A 19,523-nucleotide genomic window follows, 5' to 3' on the forward strand; every position below is an offset into this window, starting at 1 on the left:
ACCCAGGCGTTCGCAGTCCCGCCTTCCTCTTCGGAAGGCGCCACAAAATGGCGCGTGGGGGCGGAGCCACCGCACGGGGTCGTAGGGTAAGGCCGTCCGCGCGGGGTCTGCGGCTGGTCGCCGAGTGTGGGGGTCGCCTCCATCAAGGGCCAGTAGGACTCGGCTGAGCCTCCGCTCGGCGCACGTGACTCGGGGCCGCCCTCCGGGAAGCGGTCCGGTCCCCACGGGGTCAGGCCCTTTGCCACCGGTCCCGCGGCGCAGCGTGGCGGGCCCCAGGGGCAGCCTTGCTGGGTGCTTGCTGCGTGCCCGGTGAGACCTGGCCGGGGAGAGGCAGAGGCAACGTGGGGTCAACACGCCGAGAGACTAATGTTGGGTATGTTCTTGTGAGAGGCAGGAAACTTGAGGTCCCCTGCGGATGGTGACAGGCCTGGAAGGGCCCAAGAGCTGTAGGGACGAACGTACCTTTGTCCACTTGACTTTAGCGCCCAATCTCTGCACTCAGAGCCTCGTGGGAGTCTTTGGCTTTGGGCTGGGAGCCACGTTTGCTTACAGGGAAGACTTGGCTGGCCGCACGCATCTTCCAGAGGTGGCCGAGTAGCTGGATCTTCTGCAGGAACGTCAGAAAGAAAGAAATCCTTCGGGTAGCTCAGACTGGTGCATTCCCCCTTCTGCAGTCCAGCTGGGTCTTGCCGTTCTTTGCTTTCCTTCCCAGCAGATCTTTATGTGTGTGTGGGGGGGAAATCCGGTTTAAGCTCCTAGTTTGGAGAAGTTATCTCCCTCTCCCTCCCCCCTCCACGCGTACTTCCTGTCTACTGAGAATCTTTCAGGCTTCGTGAAGACCCTGCAGCCTCCCTGAGTTCTTCTGTCTTGGGTATTTCGAGGATAGCCTATCCCACTTGGACCAGTGCCTATCGGAATGCGGGTCAGTGCCCCGAGGTTGATTACTTGCTGTTAGGACCTGTCCTCAGCCTTTCTGCTGCAGCTATGTGGAAGGCCACGTGGTGGAAACAGGAAGGGTGGGAGGGTGTGGGCTGCAAAGGTGAGCAGAGGGCCAACCCCCACCGTGAGGTAGTGGGTCAGGGCCCCTCACTCAGCCCCCTAGCTCTGAGTGGCATTTGGGGGCAGCCATGTTTGTTGCATGACTGCCATGTGGGGGCATACAGTACACCCTCAGTGGTGGGAGTTGTTCTGGCGTTGGAAACAGGGACATACTCTCACTTGTCTTGTTTTGTTTTGGAGAGAGATTTTTGCTACAGGGCACGCACGTACACTCACTGGAGAGACAGACAGGGAGACAAAGAAAGAAATCACCCCCAGGAGGGGGTGGTCATGCTGCAATCCATTCTTCTCCCTTTGCCTCATGGGATCACGGGCACACATGCGCGTGTGCACACATGTGCACATGTACGCGCCCAGCATGCATTTGAGCCGCTGGTCTGGGACTGGGACTCTTAACCGCAGTCAACTATGTGAGAGTCCAGTGATGTAACCATTACGCCATCTGCGGGTCCCGTCTTGCTTTATCTTAAGAGAAGGCACTTGACAGGTATGTGTGGCCACCTGTGCCCAGCTCTGTGCTCTCTCCAGGGACATAGAGAAAAAGGGGACATAATTCCCCCCTCTTGCCTACAGGGGTGAGATGATCCCTTTGGGCTAGGTGGAGGCCCAGGGACTTGAGGGCCGGGAGGATTTACAGTCATACAGAGGGCCAGCTGGTGGCATGGTGGTTAAAGTGACCGGAACCCACATAGCTGACTGTGTGGTTCCAGTCCAGCAGCCTTATAAAACATCCTGGGAGTAGGATCCGGCAGGTGGCACAGCGGTTGAGGTGTAGGACTTGCACATGGCTGACCACAGTTCGAGTCCTGGACCTGGGAGTTACTTTCTCACCTTCTTTTTCTCTCTCTCGTCTCTCTCTGGTCAAATTAAAAATACTAATAATAGGGAACCAGCAGTTAGCGTAATGGCTGTGTCTCTGGACTCCCACATAGTCGACCGCGGTTCGCGTCCCGGGCCCAGTGGCTTAAAACTTACACCGGGCGCATGTGCGTGCGTACCCAAGATCCAGGGAGGAGAATGGAGAAGGGATTGCAGCGTGACCATCCCCCCTGGGGGGTGATTTCTCGCTTTCTGTCTCTGTCTGGCGAGCGCACGCGTCCTACAGCGAAAATCTCTCCAAAAAAAAAAAATATATATATATACTAATAATAGAGCGCAGCAGTTGGCGTAATTGCTATATCGCTCGACTCCCATGTAGTCAACCACGGTTCAAGTTCTGGACCTGGTAGCTTAAACTCACACGGGGCATGTGTGTGTGCGTGCCCAAGATCCTGAGAGGAGAATGGAGGAGAAGGGATTGCGGCGTGGCCATCCCCCCGGGGGTGATTTCTCACTTTCTGTCTCTGTCTTTCTGGCGAGCACACATGCCCTATGGAAAAACACTCTCCAGAAAAAGGAAAAAAATGCTAATGATAACAAATAATTCTTAAACAAAAAAGGAAAGAAACATACTGGGAGCATGTGCATGTGTGCCCAGAAGTCCCGAGAGAATGGAGAAGAGATTGTGGCATGGCCAAACCCCCTGAGGCTGCACTTTCTCGTTTCCCCCCCTCTCTGGTGAGAGCTTGCTCCCTGAAACAAAACCTTAGAAAATGAATAAAATCATGTGGAAGTGATGCTTAGGAAGGCACAGTCTGCTAAGTTCGTTCCCAGTTAATGATGTGTTTGTGACCACAGTCTGAGCTGGTCTCCCTGCCGTGTGGTGGGTGAGCTGGTAACGGTCAGGTCATCCTCACTGGTGGGTGGATTGAGGTTTGCAGGGGTGAGGTCCCCTTAGCAGGCCACAGGCAGAGCCATCTTTGCAGTCCAGTCCCCTCCCCTCTCTCGTTTCTGCTTTGGCCCCAGCCAGTGGAGTGTGACGATCCAATCAGCCAGCTATGGGGTGATGGCGTAGGGTGGGGGTGCTGCTGTCTTGTAAGGCTGGCACTGAATTCCTGCAAGGTCTCCCACAAGCTCCCCAGAACACCTCAGAAGCACCCGTCCTCTGTGACAGATAGGACCTTTGTGTTTCTTTATTCACGACAGCATGTACACGCATGTGCAAGAGAGAAACGAGCCCCCCCCGCACAGGGTCCGGCCACCCTACGATCCCCTTCCTCCCATGCTCTGGCCCTTTGAGTTTGGGGCACTCGTGGATTGTGTGCCTGGCGTGCTTCGGGCTGACCAGCCCAGGGATTCGAACCACAGTCGCCTTGTGGGACCCAGCTTCTCTTGAGCAGCACGTTCTTGCCGTGCATGGAGCTGGCCCACAAGTACGACACTAACTTACAGGGTCTTGTGTTTGCAGGCTATGGGGCGTGGAGCGCTGGACCTGCCAACACCCAGGGTAAGTGGGTCCTGTTTTGTGCTGGTGGGGCTTAGACTTCCCCTACACCCGATGCTCCGGCATGGCAGGGCCTAACCCGATGCTGCTCTCAGGGGCGAGGGGGCATAGGAGCCCAGGGGTCAGCAGACCTGTCTTTTTCTGTAAAGAGTCAGCTAGTAAATACCTTTAGCTTTTTAGGCCACGTGGTCTCTGCAGCTGTAGATGGTGTAGATGGTAAACCGGCGGCCGTGGCTTCGTGCCCGTATTTACTGACGGGTGCCAAAGCTTCCTATCATTTTCACGCGTCATGAAATACTCTCTTGGCAAACCGCTCCTGTTATTTTCTCCTGATAGCTGACGGTACAGGCAACGGTTTTCTTCAGTTGGTAAGATTTTTGAGTACAGATGTAGATCTATAGAATCCTGCAGGCGCACACAAGAGTTCCCTATCCATGCCGCCCCCCATCTTTTCCCCTTGCGTTGTTTCTGTTGTTACTAAGGTCCTGCATCAGCATGGTACGTTTGTTACAATTAGGAAGCCAGGGCCGCTACAGTAGCCAGCGTTTGCATTGACCTTCACTCTTGTATCCTGTACGTTTGTGGGCCTCTCTTTCTCTCTAAGTTTGCTATAGGGCACATGTGCTCACCAGAGTGGGGGTGGAGGTCGAGAATGAGGTAACATCGCCCCACACGAGGTGATGGCCATGCCTCCATCCCTTCTCCTTCATTCACCCAGAACACCTCGCAGGCATATGCGCCCGTGTGTTCTCCAAGCTATGGGCTCTGGGATTCAAAACCTGCAGTTGGCCACGTGGGCTCCAGCTGCCAGAACAACCACTCACCTGGCTGGTCCAGCTTCGTTTTCTCTTTCTTTTTTTTAATAATGATTTTATTTACGTTATTTATTTTAGTTTGACTAGAGAGGCAAAGAGTGAGAGAAAGTGAGAAAGCAAACACCCAGGTATGGGACTCGAACCACAGTCAGCCATGTGGGAGTCCAGTGCCCTTAACCACCACGCCACCTGCCGGCCCTCCAACTTGCTTTTAAATTTTGCCACAGAGCGCACACAGTTGCCAGAGCAGGAGAAAGCACACACACCCCACACACCCCACACACCCCCGCCCCATGCGCCCGCCCTCCCCCAGCAGTCAGGCCACCATCCGTTTTCCTCCACCTCTCGCTTTTGGGATTTTGGATGTGCATGTGCTTGGCATGTTTCTCAAGCACCCACGTCCAGGACTCATATCCCCTCGTTGGCCATGTGGGATCCAGTTCCCTTAACCACCAGACCACAGAGCCAGCCCTCTTTTTTTCCTTCATCCACAGTAGAGAATTGCATGCACGTTCACATGAGAGAGAGGAGCACCCTCCACGGGGTCTGGTGACGCCGCCATCTTGGACACCCAAACACGTGCCCAGCAAGTTATGGGTGGACCCCGCCAGGTGTTAAGTCCTCAGTCTCTGTGAGATTTGACTTCTCTCGAGCAGCACGTTTGTGTGTGCCATGGAGCTGGGGCCTCCTGCTGCATCTTGACATATGTGTACATGACGCACATCGTGTCAAAGTCCTATGACGTAGGTTTTCCTTCCCGTCCACTTAAGAACCTAAACCCGTTCTTAGTTCAAGTGCTATATATAAACTCGTAGCGGGGAAGGTATGGCTGTGTGGTAATCCCTACCGAAGGGCACTTTGTTGTTCCCTCTGATTTCTTCTGCAACAGTATTCACCCTATAGCAAATCAAAAAAAAAAAAAAAAAAAAAACAGAACAAGAGAAAAGGAAAGTACCAATAGGCTATATTTGGCCCTCGGGGCTCTTTGCAGACACCTTCCCCCCGTTCGGGGTCATGACACTCAGCCTGCTTTAGAAACCAGAACGTGCTCTCTGGCGGTGAGGTTTTTCTTCCAGCCTCTGTTCCAGGGGACGCGGGTGTCCTTTGTTCTCTGAGCCCGGGGCCTGTCCCTAGCCCCGTTGGGGGCAGGGCCACTTTTCCCCTGCTTGCCCCGAGAGGAGGCCTTCCAGGTCGCTGGTGGTACATAACGTCCCCTTCCTCGGTTGAGCCGAGGACGTGATTTTCCACCAGTACCTTCTCAGCACGGTTGGCAGGGCGTGAGTTCTGGCTCCCGGTGAGAACCAGCCCTGAGACAGGCCTCTGCCTGGGGTCCCAGCCCAGCCGGCCCCTCGGCTGCTGGGCATGTTCCCCAGGGAGTGTGCAGAGACCTTTGGCCTGCATGAGAGCTGCGTAGCCCCATGTTCTGTAGGGAGGAGGTAGGCTAACAGCCAGCCAGGGTCCTGGGGCCGGGGCTAGGCTCTGGGTGCTGGGTGAGATGACAACTTGTCTTAGGGAGAGGGTCGCCAGGCGCCTTCATTCTGCAAACAAAGCTCTTGTGTTTGTTTCCCCTAAGGAGCGTATGGAACTGGTGTGGCCAGCTGGCAAGGTGAGCTCCTCTGCAGGTGGGAGGGGAGGGGGGGGCCCTGATTGCCCTCCCTCGGGACCAGGATGTAAGCACCCAGTCCCTGTTCTCACTGTGCTCTCCCGATGTCCGGGCGTCAGGGAGGTGTTGGGTGTGGAATTTCTGGCCCTGTTCCTGAGGGCCCAGGCAGTGCTGAGGCCCCAGGCCCGGACAGCCTTCCCGGGGACTGGCCGGGCCATGGGCAGCAGCTCTCCATCCCTCCTCAGAGGTAGTGGGTGCTCCCACCCCACGTCTGTCATGAAAGGCCGTCACAGCTGGTGAGGGCTGCTGTGGTCTCACCACCTCCTCCCCCCATGACAGGTTATGAAAACTACAACTATTACGGGGCCCAGAACACCAACGTCAACACAGGCGCCACCTACAGCTACGGCCCTGCCTCGTGGGAGGCCACCAAGGCCAGCGATGGCGGCCTGGCAGCTGGCGGCCCCCCTATGCACATGGCCTCCTACGGCCCAGAGCCGTGCGCTGACAATTCCGACTCCCTCATCGCCAAGATCAACCAGCGCCTGGACCTGATGTCCAAGGAAGGAGGCAGGGGCGGGAGCGGCGGCGGTGGGGAGGGCATGCAGGACCGGGAGAGGTGATTATGGGACCCCCTCCCGCCCTTCCCGGGGAATGGGTGCCCGCTCTGCAGGGAGGGCTCATCCTCAGGGCCTCCTGGGGGTGCCAGAGCTGAGCCTTGGGGGCTGGGGCAGGGGCATCCCCCGGGGCATCCGGTAGTCGCTGGCCCATTGGGGGTGGGGTTTGGGGTGCGACTGCTGGCTGGGCCACCCTGGACTCCCCTTTCTCCACATTAGCCGCTCTTGTGGTTAGTGGTTACCCACCCCTCCTTGCGTGTTGGTAGATTTGGCCATCGAGTTTAGGTGGGTGTGGGTGGTGCGGGCAGCCTTCCAGGGGCGTGCGGAAGTGGGGTGGTCCTGGCGGGGTCCCCGGCCACCCCCGACAACCTGTGTTTCTTCTGCAGCTCCTTCCGCTTCCAGCACTTCGAGTCTTACGACTCCAGGCCCTGCCTGCCCGAGCCCAACCCCTACCGCCCCAGCTACAGCTACGACTATGACTTCCACCTGGGGTCTGACCGCAACGGCGGTTTCGGTGGGCAGTACAGCGACTGCCGGGACCCCGTCCGCGAGCGCAGCCCCCTCGATGGCTTCGGCCGGGGCCGGGGCCAAAGCCGCTTCCAGGACCGCTTCCAGGACCGCTTCCAGGACCGGAGCAACCCCAGCAACTTCATGCGCAGCGACCCCTTCATGCCTCCCGCGGCCTCTTCCGAACCCTTGTCCACACCATGGAATGACCTGAACTATGTGGGTGGGCGAGGCCTGGGAGGCCCCTCGCCCAGCAGGCCACCGCCGCCCCCCCTCTTCTCCCAGTCCATGGCCCCCTCCGACTATGGCGCCATGGGCATGCAGGGGGCGGGGGGTTACGACAGCTCGATGCCCTATGGGTGTGGCCGCTCACAGACCCGGATGCGAGATCGGGTAAGTCCTGTCGGCTGGGCCGTCTTTGCCTTTCATGGCTTTACCGAGGTAACATTTATCAGAACGCAAGAGTCACTGGTTTCCAAGCATACAATTCGACTTTTAGTAAATTTTTTTTTTTGAAATTATTTATTTTGTTATTGTTTTTAAAAATTTGACCAGAGAGAGAGAGAGAGAGAGAGAGAAATGAAAGTGAGAAAGCAAGCCGCCAGGTCTGGGACTCGAACCACAGTCAGCACCTTCACCACTGCGTCACTCGCCAGCCCTGACTTACAATAAGTTTATAGAGTCTGGCAGTCACCACCACAGTCTAGTCTGGCAAAATTTCCTGTAACCAGAAAGAAACTTGCCTGTCGGCAGTCACTCCTCCCTACCCCACCCCCCCCTCCAGCCCCTGATGACCCCCAGTCTACCGTCTGGGATTTTTTGTTTCCTAAATACATAATTTGTTATTTCTTTTTTTTTTTTTTTTTTTTAAGAATTACTGCGTTTTATTTATTTATCATCGTTATTATAATGATTATTCTTACTAGTTTTGATCAGAGAGACAGAGAGAAATTGAGAAAGCAAGCTGCCAGGTCAAGGACTCAAACCACAGTCGACCATGTGGGAATCCAGCGCCTTCACCACCACGCCACCTGCTGGCCCCACATATCAGTGGACTCTTACAGCATGGGCCCCTTTGTGTCTAGCACCAAGGGTGACATTTCCTTAGTGTTTTAAGTAAGTCATCTCTTTGCTTTTTGAAAATTCTCTCTTTGGGGCTGACAGGCCATGTGGGTTAAGATGCTGGTCTCCCATATGGCTGACTGCAGTTCGAGTCCTGGACCTGGCAGCTTGCTTTCTCTCACTTTCCTTCTCTCTCTCTCTCTGTCTCTAGTCAAGTTAAAATAATAATAATAATAAATAAATACATAGTTCTTTTTTAAAAAATGAAAAAAAAAAAAGACATTCTTTCTACCCTCTGTGAGGTCTCATGGTCTGGCGAGTGGGACATGTGGTGTGCTTGTGTCCACAGCCCCGGAGGAGAGGGTTTGATCGCTTCGGACCGGACAGCATGGGCAGGAAGCGGAAGCAGTTCCAGATGTACGAAGAGCCGGATGCCAAGCTGGCCCGCGCTGACAGCGAAGGAGACTACTCTGAGAATGGTACGCCCCAGGGGCTGGCCTGGCCGGATGGGTGTCAGTGAGGCCACAGCCGCCTGCCTGTCCCATCTGAGTGTGGCATGTCTCACACACACTCCCACGGCCCCCGCTGCGGTCAGGACAGACTGTCACCCTGGACAGTGAGCTTGGCGTGAATGTGGGTCTCGGGGCCACCTGTCCTGGGGCTGACTTCTCCTGTCTGTGTCTGGCAGATGACGGAGCTGCTGACTTCCGGTCAGGAGATGAAGACTTCAGGGGCGTAAGTTCCTCCTTTACGGGGTCAACCTCCTTTATGGTGCGGGATTTCTTTCCTTTAGCCTCTCTCCTCAGAGAGGTGGGTATTCCCCACCTGCCCTGGTATACTTGACTCTACTTTGATTTCTTTTCTTTTCTTTAAAAAAGAATGATTTTAACTTTATTTATTTTAATTTGACCAGAGAGGGGCAGAGTTGGGGGTGTTGAGAAAGCAAGCCGCCAGGTCTAGGACTTGAACCAGGGTTGGCCTTGTGGGAGTCCAGCGCCCTTAACTACCACGCCACCTGCTGGCCCTCTACTTTGATTTCGTGTCCCTTTTGCAACTGAAGTAGGTTTCCTTTTTTTTTTTTTCTTCCCCCCTTCTTTAGTTTGCTAGAGGGCACGTACATTTACCGCAGAGAGGGAAAGTGAAAAATCACCCCCTGGGGGGTAACCATGCCACAATTCCTTTTCCTATCCTTCCCTTGGGATTCTGGGCACACATGCACAGGTACCTGATGTGTATTTCTTTTCTTTTTTTTTAAAGAATTATATATTTATTTATTTAGTTCCGTTTGTTATTATTTTTCACTTTGGAGGGAGGTAAGAAAGGAAGCCACCAGGTCGGTGACTTGAACCACAGTCGGCCGTGTGGGAATCTAGCGCCTCTAACCACCACACCACCTGCCGGTCCCCTGGTGTGTATTTCAGGACACGAGATCCAGGACCCCACCTCGGCTGTTGGCCATATGGGGTCCAGCCACCTTATCCCACTGTGCCACCTGCCGGCACTGGTTGCTTTCCTTAAAGCTGACTTTTGGGCTAGACCCCTAGCACCGAGCGCTGGCCTTGAGGCACTGTATCCCATGTGGCTGACCAGGGTTCAGATCGTGGCCCCAGCTTCTTAAAAGGCATGCCAGGCAAGGGAATGTGTTGAAAATCCCAACAGGATGAGAAATTGGAGAAGGATAGGCTGGTGGGTGGCGTGGTGGTTAAAGGGCGCTGGACTCCCACACGGCTGACCGTGGTTCGAGTCCTGGCCCTGGCAGCCTGCTCTCTTTCTCACTTTCCCTCTCTTTCCTCTTCTCTCTCCTTTCTCTATCCCCCACCCCCAGCCCTGTGCCAGGTCACATTTTAAAAGAAAATTAATTCTTTAAAACATTTTAAAATGGGCAGGCAGGTGGCGTGGTGGTTAAGGGCGCTGGACTCCCACATGGCCGACTGTGGTTCGAGTCCTGAACCTGGCGACTTGCTTTCTCACTTTCCTTCTCTTTCTCTCTTTCTCTGTGGTCCAGTTTAACTAAATGAATTAATAAATAAAATGAAAAAAAGAAATCTTTAAAAACAAAACAAAATGAAATAAACAGTAAATGAGGGTAGGGTTTGTGGCATGACCACAATCCCCCACTGTGGGCTGCTCTCTCCCTCTCCCTCTCCCTCTCTGATGAGAGCACATGCCCTTGTAAATTTTAAGGAAAAGAATGAAAGAAGTAACAGAGCATCCTTGTGTTAAAGGAATTACTATCATAGATCCAAGACAACCGAGGTGCTCCCGGGCTCTGTCCCGAGGCCCTAGGCCTGTCTTGCAAACTGCAGCTCATCTCCTGGTGGCACAGTGACTTGATTCTGGGGCGAGACCACCCTCCGCCCAAGTGGTTGCAGGGATCCGGGCTGGTTATGGAGAACGCTGGGAATGCCACCGTACTGCCTGACTTTCTGTGTGTCCCATTCCAGGAGGACGAGTTCGGTGACCCGGGGCGGCAGAGAGGTAGGCATTCCCCGTGTCCTTGCAGCTTTCCCGTGTCTGCCTGGCCACCCTGCCCCCAACCAGATCCCAGCAGGGCTGGGATTCTGAGCATGCCGGGGGTCCTGGATAGAGGGACGAGGGTTCAATAAAGAGGGACCTTGGCCATGGCAGGCACCCCGAGGCTTTGCTCCGGAATGTCTGGGGGGCCGTGTTTGCTGGAGAACGGTCCGTTGGCCTCACTCAGCGTCCGTACAGAGGGGAGGGACCTGCCTCTGGGTGTCTATGACAGCTCACAGTGGCAGTTCCGGAAGGGAGACACGGGAGAGGGGGCCCCTCCAGCCCGTCTCTGACCCCGCTTGGCCAGTGCACATCCCGTGCTGTGTTCTCCTGGGCTTCGTCCTGTCTGGGACTGTGTTCCCGGCCTCTGGTGGGACACTGACAGCTACGGTTCAGGTCCCTGCGTGTCTGCAAGGGTGAGACGGACATGCCTACCGGGACTGGGAATGGGCTGGGTGCGGGGGTCTGTCCGGTGCAGAGGCACAGGTCCTCGCAAGCCCGCCATTGGTCAGCGGCTCTCGTTCCTGCAAGCACAGGAGGCTTTATACAAGTCCAAAGTCAGCAGCAAGGGCAGACCAAGGTCAAAGCTCTCCTCTCAGAGGGGCACAGAGAGGCAACCCCGAGCTTACCCTCAGGCCACTTGTGTGCTTTCCTGGTCCCCTGGGGCTGTCCCTATCCGGTTACCCCAAGGCTTCTAAGTGGTTCCACTCCCAGAGCTGAAGGCCATGGCAGAGAGCATCCCCGTCCGTGCCTTTGGGCTGAGCGACCTCCGAGGCCCCTCCCCGTCCCCGTAGTGAAGCCGTTCTGCCCGTAGCTGGGGACCAGGCCGGGCGTTGAGCAGCTCGTGCAGCGGGGAAATGCTGAACAAAGGTGACATGTCTGTTGCGCGCAGGTCCTGCTACCTCCCCGGGATGACTTTGCTCTTAAACAGCAGTCATAGTTTCAGGCAGTGACCTCTTGCCAAAAATCCCACACGCCCTTTTGAGAGGCTTCTGAGCAGCGCACGCCGGTCGCCATCTTCGTGGGACAGTCTCGGGACTGGCACCAGGGGTAGGGGTTACGGTTCAGATGCTTCTCCAACCTTTTTGCAGCGTCCGGCCCCGGCCCCGAGCCCCGAGCCCCGGGGACCCGGCCCGGCCTCACGCTGGGACGCCGGCCCGCATGAGGCTCTCCGAGGAGCTCCTGCGCCGGCCCCATGGGGCGGACGGGAGGACCAATCGGTCTCTTCCCATTTCTGTTCCTAGGATTGCTTCCCACGCAGACCTGGGAAAGCCCTAGACTGCGGTTTTTGTGAGTGGAAGATAGAGGTCGGGCCAGCAAGGACTCACACCTGCTGAGGCCCTAGTTGAGACATGGCCGACGGGACAGTCGTCACGGCCCACCTAGAGGTGGCACGGAAGGCATGAGAGCGGCTTGCTTTCCTTCCTGAGGCCTTCCTGCTGCAGCCTCTGGATCTGGGGAGATTGCTTCTCTCGCTCCCTACGTGGCGTTGAGAGAAGCCCCGATGGTAGGGCTCTAGACGGAGGGCAGGATGGGGAAGGACAGAGCAGGTGGGCCTTGCTCTGAGCCGGAGCAGCCGGCCCTGGCCTGGGCCCATCCCGGCCTGTTGGTCACCGCGAGTGAGCTGACTCACCTGGGGCCCCACCTAAGGCCCACATCCTCCGGGAGCCTCGGGTGGCCCCTCGGTGCCTCGGGGTGTCCTGCCCCTTCTGTGCTGCAGAGGCGGCAGCCAGGCCTGGGGGTGGCCCCCAACAAGGCCCTGACCCTGGAGGTCAGCTCTTCTGATGCCTCAGAGCATCTCGAAAAGATTTCTCCCTTACAGGAGAGAAGGAGGACGAGGATGAAGAAGTGAAGAAGAGAAGGGAAAAGCAGAGGAGGAGAGACAGGATGCGGGACCGAGCAGCCGACAGGTGAGGCGCGGGCGAACGGGAGGTTGGGTGGGCAGAGGAGCCAGCCTTGGGAACTGTTCAGTCTCTTCCCCACCTCACCTGTCCTTTCCCCACAGGGCAGGGAGGCTGGTTCCATCTGGCTGTCTGTGGGGGAAAATACTTTTTTTTCTTAGATTTTTGCTGTAGGGCACATGTACTCACTGGAGACCCAGTGAAAGAAAGTGATAAGTCGCCCCCTGGAGGGGGATGGCCATGTTCCAATCCCCTTTCCTCTCTCCTCCTCTTGGGATGTTGGGCGCACACACACCCGGTATGAGTTTGAAGCCACCTGGTCTGGGGCTTGAACTGTGGTTGAATACATGGGAGTCCAGTGCCTCAACCACTATATTACATGCTGGCCCTGAGAAAATGTTTTCTTTAATTATCAGAGGGCATGTGTACTCATCAGAGGGGGGAAGAGAAAGCAACCCTCAGGGCCTGATCATGCTTCAATCCCTTTTCCATTTGTTTTATTTATTTACTTATTTATTTGGAGAGGTTTTTGCTATAGGGCACACGCGCTCACCAGAAAGACAGAGACACAGAGACAAAAAGCGAGAAATCACCCCCCAGGGGGGATGGCCATGCCGCAATCCCTTCTCCATTCTCTTGGGATCTTGGGCATGCACGCACATATGCCCGGCTTGATTTTAAGCCTCCAGGTCCGGGACTCAAACTGCAGTCACCTACATGGGAGTCCAGTGACATAGCCATTACGCCAACTGTTGGTCTTCCCTTTTCCATTTCTTTATCTGGTTGGGATTTTGGACATGCACGCAAATGTACCTGGTGTGTTTTTCTGGCTGGCAAGGCCAGGGCTTGAACCACAGTCAGCCATGGGGATACCTGTTTGTTTAACTGCTAGGCCGTGAGGCTGGCTCCCTTTTGTCTCCCCCAAGTTTACGTATTCTGTAGAGCCCAAAGTAGGCGTCCTGACAGAGTCCCCATTATGCAGCACTTCCCTGTCTCGGCTGTTTCAGATCAGGGATACCAGGGCTGACGTGGTGCATCTGGCATGCTCAGGAAGGTCCCAGGACAGGAACCCAGGACCTTTCTCATGTGGGTGCACTGCATCAGGCCTCGTGTTGGAAAATGTTATCCTGGCAGCAGACACAGATGGGAAACCTGTTAGTGCTGAGAGGCGAGTGGAGTTAGGTTTCTGCTGCTCCACGGCTCCTGGTCTCCAATCTCATCCCTCTCCATCTCCTCTGGCACCTTAACCTTGCTGGTGCATCTGTGTGGCCCATGCATGCCCAACAGGGGGTTCTCTTGCCTCCCAACAAGCCTGAGGGGCGTCTCTCTCCCTGGCTCGGCATCTGGCATCCCAGAAAACTGATCCTCACTCAACAGCAGTTGGCTCGGGTGCTTTGTTCAGACACAGACTGCCTCTGGAGCTCAGTGAAGTGTGAACAGGCGCCCCTCGACTGACTACACGATCGCATCCTGAGAAAGTCAAAAGATCCTCTTAGGGGCCAGCAGGTTGCATAATGGCAAGGGAGCTGGAGTCCCACGTGGCTGACCACCGTTGGAGTCCCAGACCCAGTGGCTTGCTTTCTCATTTTCTTTTCTTTTTTTTTTTTTTTTGGAGAGATTTTCACTGTAGGGCGCGTGCGCTCGCCAGACAGACAGAGAGAGACATAGAGACAGAAAGCGAGAAATCATCCCCCAGGGGGGATGGTCACGCCGCAATCCCTTCTCCTCCATTCTCCTCTTAGATCTTGGGCACGCACACACACGCGCCCGGCGTGAGTTTTAAGCCACCGGGTCCAGGACGTGAACCGCGGTCGACTACGTGGGAGTCCAGCGACATAGCCATTACGTTAACTGCTGGTTCCCAGCTTTCTCATTTTCTCACTTTCCCTCTCACCGTCTTTCTCTGGTGAGTGCACGTGCCCCTGCAGCAAAATGAGTAATAATAAATGAAATAATAATTATTTTTTTTAAAAGTCGTATGTTGGAGATTTGCTTTGGATATAGGTATTTCTACCTTTGAGGTTTTTGTCTTGAAATAGAAAAAGGATACAAGAGCGCCCAGAGGGCATTGATGTGGCCACATCACGTCACCGCCTCTCTCTGTCCGGCGGTCTCTGGTCCTAGCAGGAAGCCAACGTGCAAGGATGGCTGCCACGGCCTTGACCACACGTGGCTGCGTCTCTGTGTGGATTCTTTTTCCGACTAGGAAGAATCCTTGCCCTTAATGGACAGAAGGAACAGGGATTTTTCCCGTACAAGGAAATACCCCGTGCTCCTCTTGGGATTTGGGCATGCACATGCACACACATGTGCCCAGCCTGATTTTCAAGCTCCCAGGTCCGGGACTCAAACCACACTCTAGGCCAGCTGGGATCTAGTGCCTCAACCACCATGCCACCTGCTGTTTCTCTGCACATGGTTTCATCATTATTATTATCTTTTATTTTTCTCTTTTTTAAGTTACTTTATTTAACTTTATTTTTTTAATTTGACCACAGAGGAACAGGTAGAAAAGAGAGAGAGAAAGCCACCAGGTCAAGGACTCAAACCATGGTTGGCCATATAGGAATCCAGTGCCCTTAACCACCATGCCACCTGCCGGCCCTGTCATTATTATCTCTTTTTTTGGAGAGGTTTTTGCTATAGGGCCCATGTGCTCGCCAGAAAGACAGAGAGAGACAGAAAGTGAGAAATCACCCCCCGGGGGATGGCCACACCGCAGTCCATTCTCTCGGTACCTTGGGCATGCACACACACATGCCCGGCGTGAGTTTAAGCCACCAGATCCAGGACTCGAACCGCAGTCGACTACATGGGAGTCCAGCGACAGCCCTTATACCAACTGCTGGTCCCAGTTATTACCTTGTAGAGGGTTTTGCCTTAGGGTGTGTGCACTGAGCAGAGAGGTAGTGAGAGGGAAAGTGGGAAATCACCCCCCGGTGGGATGGCCACGACTCAGTCCACTCTCCAGTCTCCTCCTGGGTTCTTGGGCATGTGTGTACATGTGCTGGGCGTGAGTTTCAAGCCACCAGGTCCAGAACTCGAGCCGTGGTGGGCCATGCGGGAGTCCAGTGACATAACTGCTACGCCATCTGCTGGCCCTTGCTCAGGGATTTTTAAATGCAGTTTCCTTGTGTCATACTGGTAGCTGCAGAGAGGAACCCATCTGGGGAGCTGTGGCATTAGGTGCTGGATGCCAGAGCAGTTGGCCACAGAGGGCTTGGAGGCCACAGTTTAGAAAGTCAGTACCTTACAGTGTTCTCACAGAGGCCACACATTTTCCTGCAACACTAGTCAGACTCCATTCCCATTCTTTTTTTTTTTTTTTTTGTTTTTTTTTTTGAACTTTATTTGACCAGAGAGGGCCAGTGAGAGAGTGAGGAAAGCGAGAAAGCAAGCCACCAGGTCTGGGACTTGAACCGTGGTCAGCCATGTGGGAGTCTAGCGCCCCTAACCACCGTGCCACTGCCGGCCCCACATTCCCATTCTTTCGAATCTGTTACTCCGACTGCCTGTGAGAAGTTGGACGTTCTGGTTCATAGCGGTACGCAGAGGTGAGCTGGTGATCCCCGCACCGCAGCCTCTCTCCTTTCTGTCTTCCCCAGGATTCAGTTTGCCTGTTCTGTGTGCAAGTTCCGCAGCTTCGAAGACGAAGAAATCCAGAAGCATCTGCAAAGCAAGTTTCACAAAGAGACGCTGCGGTTTATCAGTACCAAACTGCCAGACAAGACGGTGGAGTTTCTGCAGGTGAGGGGCGTCAGGCTTTACCTGGGGCCAGCCTGCGGGGTCGGTGGTGAAGGCAGCGGGGTCCCATGTGGCTGACTGTGCAGTGAGAGTCCCCGACCCAGCGCCTTGACAATCACACCGGGCATGTGTGTGTGCCCAAAATCCCGAGAGAGAGGATTGTGGTGTTGCTACTCTCTCAAGGGTTGCTTTCTCTCTTTCTATGAGAGAAAGAGATGTATGGATGTGTGTGTGTGTGTGTGTGTGTGTGTGTGTGTGTGTATCTCTGTATATACTCATTACATATGTGTATGTGTATATTTACACGTGTGTATACATGTGTGTGTATATATATGTGTGCGTGTATGTATTATAACAGTTTAAGGAACTACAAAATGACACCAGATTAAACGAGGGGGTTCAGACATGAGGCCACCTGCTGTGTCTCCTGATGCTTCTGCAGGCATCAGAATCCTGGCAGAGGAGGGAATGGGCAGAGATGTGAAAGACTGAAACCTCGAGCTGCAGGTGCACGGTGGTTAGGGCACTGGGCTCCCACGTGGCCGACCACGGTTAGGAGACCCAGACTGGGTGGCTGGCTTTCTCTGTCTCCCTCTCCTGCACATGTGCCCTATACCTTTTTTTTTTGAGAGGTTTTTGCTATAGGGCACGTGCGCTTGCCAGGAAGACAGACGGAAAGTGAGAAGTCACCCCCCAGGGGGGATGGCCACGCTGCAATGCCTTCACCTCCATTCTCCTCTCGGGATCGTGGGCATGCACGCGCGCCCGGAATGAGTTTTAAGCCGCCAGGTCCGGGACTTGAACCACAGTTGACTACGTGGGAGTCCAGCGACATAGCCATCACACTATCTGCTGGTCCCCCCTATACCAAATTCTAAAATAATAATAAACATAAAGGATTATTTCAAAAGAAAAGTGACAGAGCCCTAACCCTGGACAAGGTCACTCTTGCGTGAATAATGACAGCTGCATGAATCTCTGAGTGGCAGAGGGGACGGCCTAGTGCTCTGGCTTCTGCAGTCCCCAACAGGTCTGCCCTCCAGGCCGTCCTGGCCCCCGCCGTCGGGCCCTGGGCACCCACGCCGTCCTCTCCTTTCACGCGGTGCGGTCTCCGATCCCCTCTAGGAGTACATCGTAAACCGGAATAAGAAAATCGAGAAGCGGCGTCAGGAGCTGATGGAAAAGGAAAGCGCGAAACCAAAACCAGATCCTTTCAAGGGTGAGTCGTGAGCTCGGGCCTGTGTGGTTCATGCCGGCAGGAAGGCGTGTGACATGGGGCACGCAGACAGTGGCACAGCAGGGACGTGGCAGCGCAGGGCTCACCTGCAGGGGAAGGGTCTGGCCTGCACCTGGAAAGCTCCCTAAATGTGCCTAGAATATACATGCCCGTCACCCGGGGCCGGCTAAAGCTGGGGGTGGATTGTGGTGTCAGGTCCCTGTGGGGATACTCTCTCTCTGTTGTTTATGGAAGGAGAAAATAAAGTGTTTGTTTGTTTGTTTGGCCTTAAGAGTGTGTGTGCTCGCCAGAGAGAGACAGACAGGCAGTGAGAGGCAAAGTGAGAAATTACCTTCCCGGGGAATGGGCATGCCTGGCACGATTTGCAAGCCACTGGGTCTGGGATTTGAACCGTAGTTGGCTGTGTGAGAGTCCAGCAATGCACCCTCTAAGCTATCTTCTGACCCCCAAAAAAGAAACTTTAAAGAAAAAAAAAAAAGGAAAGACTTGGGGTCCGCCTGTAGCCTAGCAGTTCAGGGAACTATGTCCCACATAGCTGACCATGGTTCTGATCCCAGCCCAGGGGGCTTAAAAACACTGTGAGCGGCTGGCAGGTGGTTCAGGCAGCTGTAGTTTGAGTCCCAGGCCTGGCGGCTTACTTTCTCACTTTCCTTCTTCCTCTCAATTTCAAAAATAATAATAATATAATGGTAATGAGTAAAATTAGGTTATTCTTTAACAAAAAACAAAAACAAGGGACTAGCAGTTAGCGTAATGGCTGTGTTGCTGAACTCCCATGTAGCTAACCGCAGTTCAGGTCCCAGACCTGATGGCTTAAACTCATGCCGGGTGCGTGTGCGTGCATGCCCAAGATCCGGAGAGAATGGAGGAGAAGGGACTGCGACATGGCCATCCCCCCTGGGGGGTGATTTCTCACTCTCTTTCTGTGACTCTCTGTCTCTCCAGTGAGCGCACACACTCTATAGCAAAATCCTCACCCCCACCAAAAAAAAAAGAAAAAAAAAAGGTGAAAAAGACAAAGAAAAGATACTGGTACAAAATGTGAAGTCGAGACCTGTGGGCAGAGCACTTAGCAATGGGAAGGAAATCCCCATGTGTGGCCTAATGTTGATTCCAGCTCCGCAGCAGCAGCTGCTCAGGTGCTGTTAAGCACGTGGATGGTTTTTCACTCCTTGTTGTGGAAAGAAACCACCCGACAGATGAGGGAACTGGAAGGATAAAGATGCTGTTTGTAGATGCTGGCATCCAGTCCCACTTTCCTGCAGGAGGGCAGGCTGGGCCTGCCTCAGACACTGTCCTGACCGAATCCTTTAAGGAGTGGTGTGGGGGGAATGCACGGGCCTTGTCACTAGCAGTAGGAAAGCAACTCACCAGACTCGGGTCTCATCACAGGGATTGGCCAGGAGCATTTCTTCAAGAAGATCGAGGCTGCGCACTGCCTGGCTTGTGACATGCTGATTCCCGCCCAGCACCAGCTCCTCCAGCGGCACCTGCACTCCGTCGACCACAATCACAACCGTCGGGTGAGTCTTCTCCTGGCATGGGGGCGGCGGGGGCCTGAGCATTCCCAGGCCGCCAACCCAGTGGGATGGGGCTTGGCGCTTTCCCTGGGTCACCTTCTGTGTGTCACCGGGATTGCTGAGGTCGTCTGGGGTTCTTCTCACATTGCATCCAGTCTGTCCCCCCACCCATTGATCATGAGCTCAACATGCAGAAAGGCATCACTCGGAATTGGTAAGTACAGGGCTGACATGTGGCGAGCGGGGTAAGGCACTGGATCCCACGTGGCTGACTGCGGTTCGAGTTCCTGATCCAGCCGCTTGAGAATCACACTGGGCACGTGTGTGTGCGTGCCCAAAATCCTAAGAGACTGGAGGAGAAGGGATTGCAGTGTGGCCATCTCCCCGGGAGTGATTTCTCATTTTCCCTCTCTCTGTCTCTCTGGTGGAGCACATGTGCCCTATGGTACCAAAAAAAAAAAAATCTTAAAAAATTTGACAGAGTCCCCTCACTTGAGAGTATTCCTTGTCAAACAGCATGTGTGAACGGCCCAGTTGCTGAAAACCTGGGCTTCCGTGAGCTGAGACTGCAGGCTTTCCAGAGTGGACCAGTCTGGGGCCCTGGGTTTCTGGCCTTGTTTG

The 19,523-nt window shown here is 54.6% G+C and overlaps 1 protein-coding gene across 2 annotated transcripts in view; it reads left to right on the forward strand.

Annotated features, from left to right (window-relative positions):
* The window catches only part of AKAP8 (A-kinase anchoring protein 8), a 25,231-nt gene that overhangs the window by 439 nt on the left and 5,269 nt on the right, over positions 1-19,523 (forward strand). Inside the window, exons 1-12 of one of the 2 annotated variants that reach the window (XM_006162276.3) lie at positions 188-373; positions 3,347-3,385; positions 5,771-5,803; positions 6,140-6,419; positions 6,804-7,317; positions 8,336-8,465; positions 8,675-8,721; positions 10,431-10,464; positions 12,323-12,410; positions 16,007-16,148; positions 17,271-17,364; positions 18,775-18,905. In XM_006162276.3, the coding sequence (XP_006162338.1) occupies positions 367-373; positions 3,347-3,385; positions 5,771-5,803; positions 6,140-6,419; positions 6,804-7,317; positions 8,336-8,465; positions 8,675-8,721; positions 10,431-10,464; positions 12,323-12,410; positions 16,007-16,148; positions 17,271-17,364; positions 18,775-18,905 (1,539 nt within the window). In that variant the 5' untranslated portion in view covers positions 188-366. Of the gene's footprint in view, positions 1-187; positions 374-3,346; positions 3,386-5,770; positions 5,804-6,139; positions 6,420-6,803; positions 7,318-8,335; positions 8,466-8,674; positions 8,722-10,430; positions 10,465-12,322; positions 12,411-16,006; positions 16,149-17,270; positions 17,365-18,774; positions 18,906-19,523 lie in introns of those variants that run through there. The other variant, XM_006162275.3, reaches the window with a different exon arrangement.

The sequence above is a fragment of the Tupaia chinensis genome, unplaced genomic scaffold (assembly GCF_000334495.1).
Source record: "Tupaia chinensis unplaced genomic scaffold, TupChi_1.0 Scaffold139785_1, whole genome shotgun sequence".
Lineage (NCBI taxonomy): Eukaryota > Metazoa > Chordata > Mammalia > Scandentia > Tupaiidae > Tupaia > Tupaia belangeri.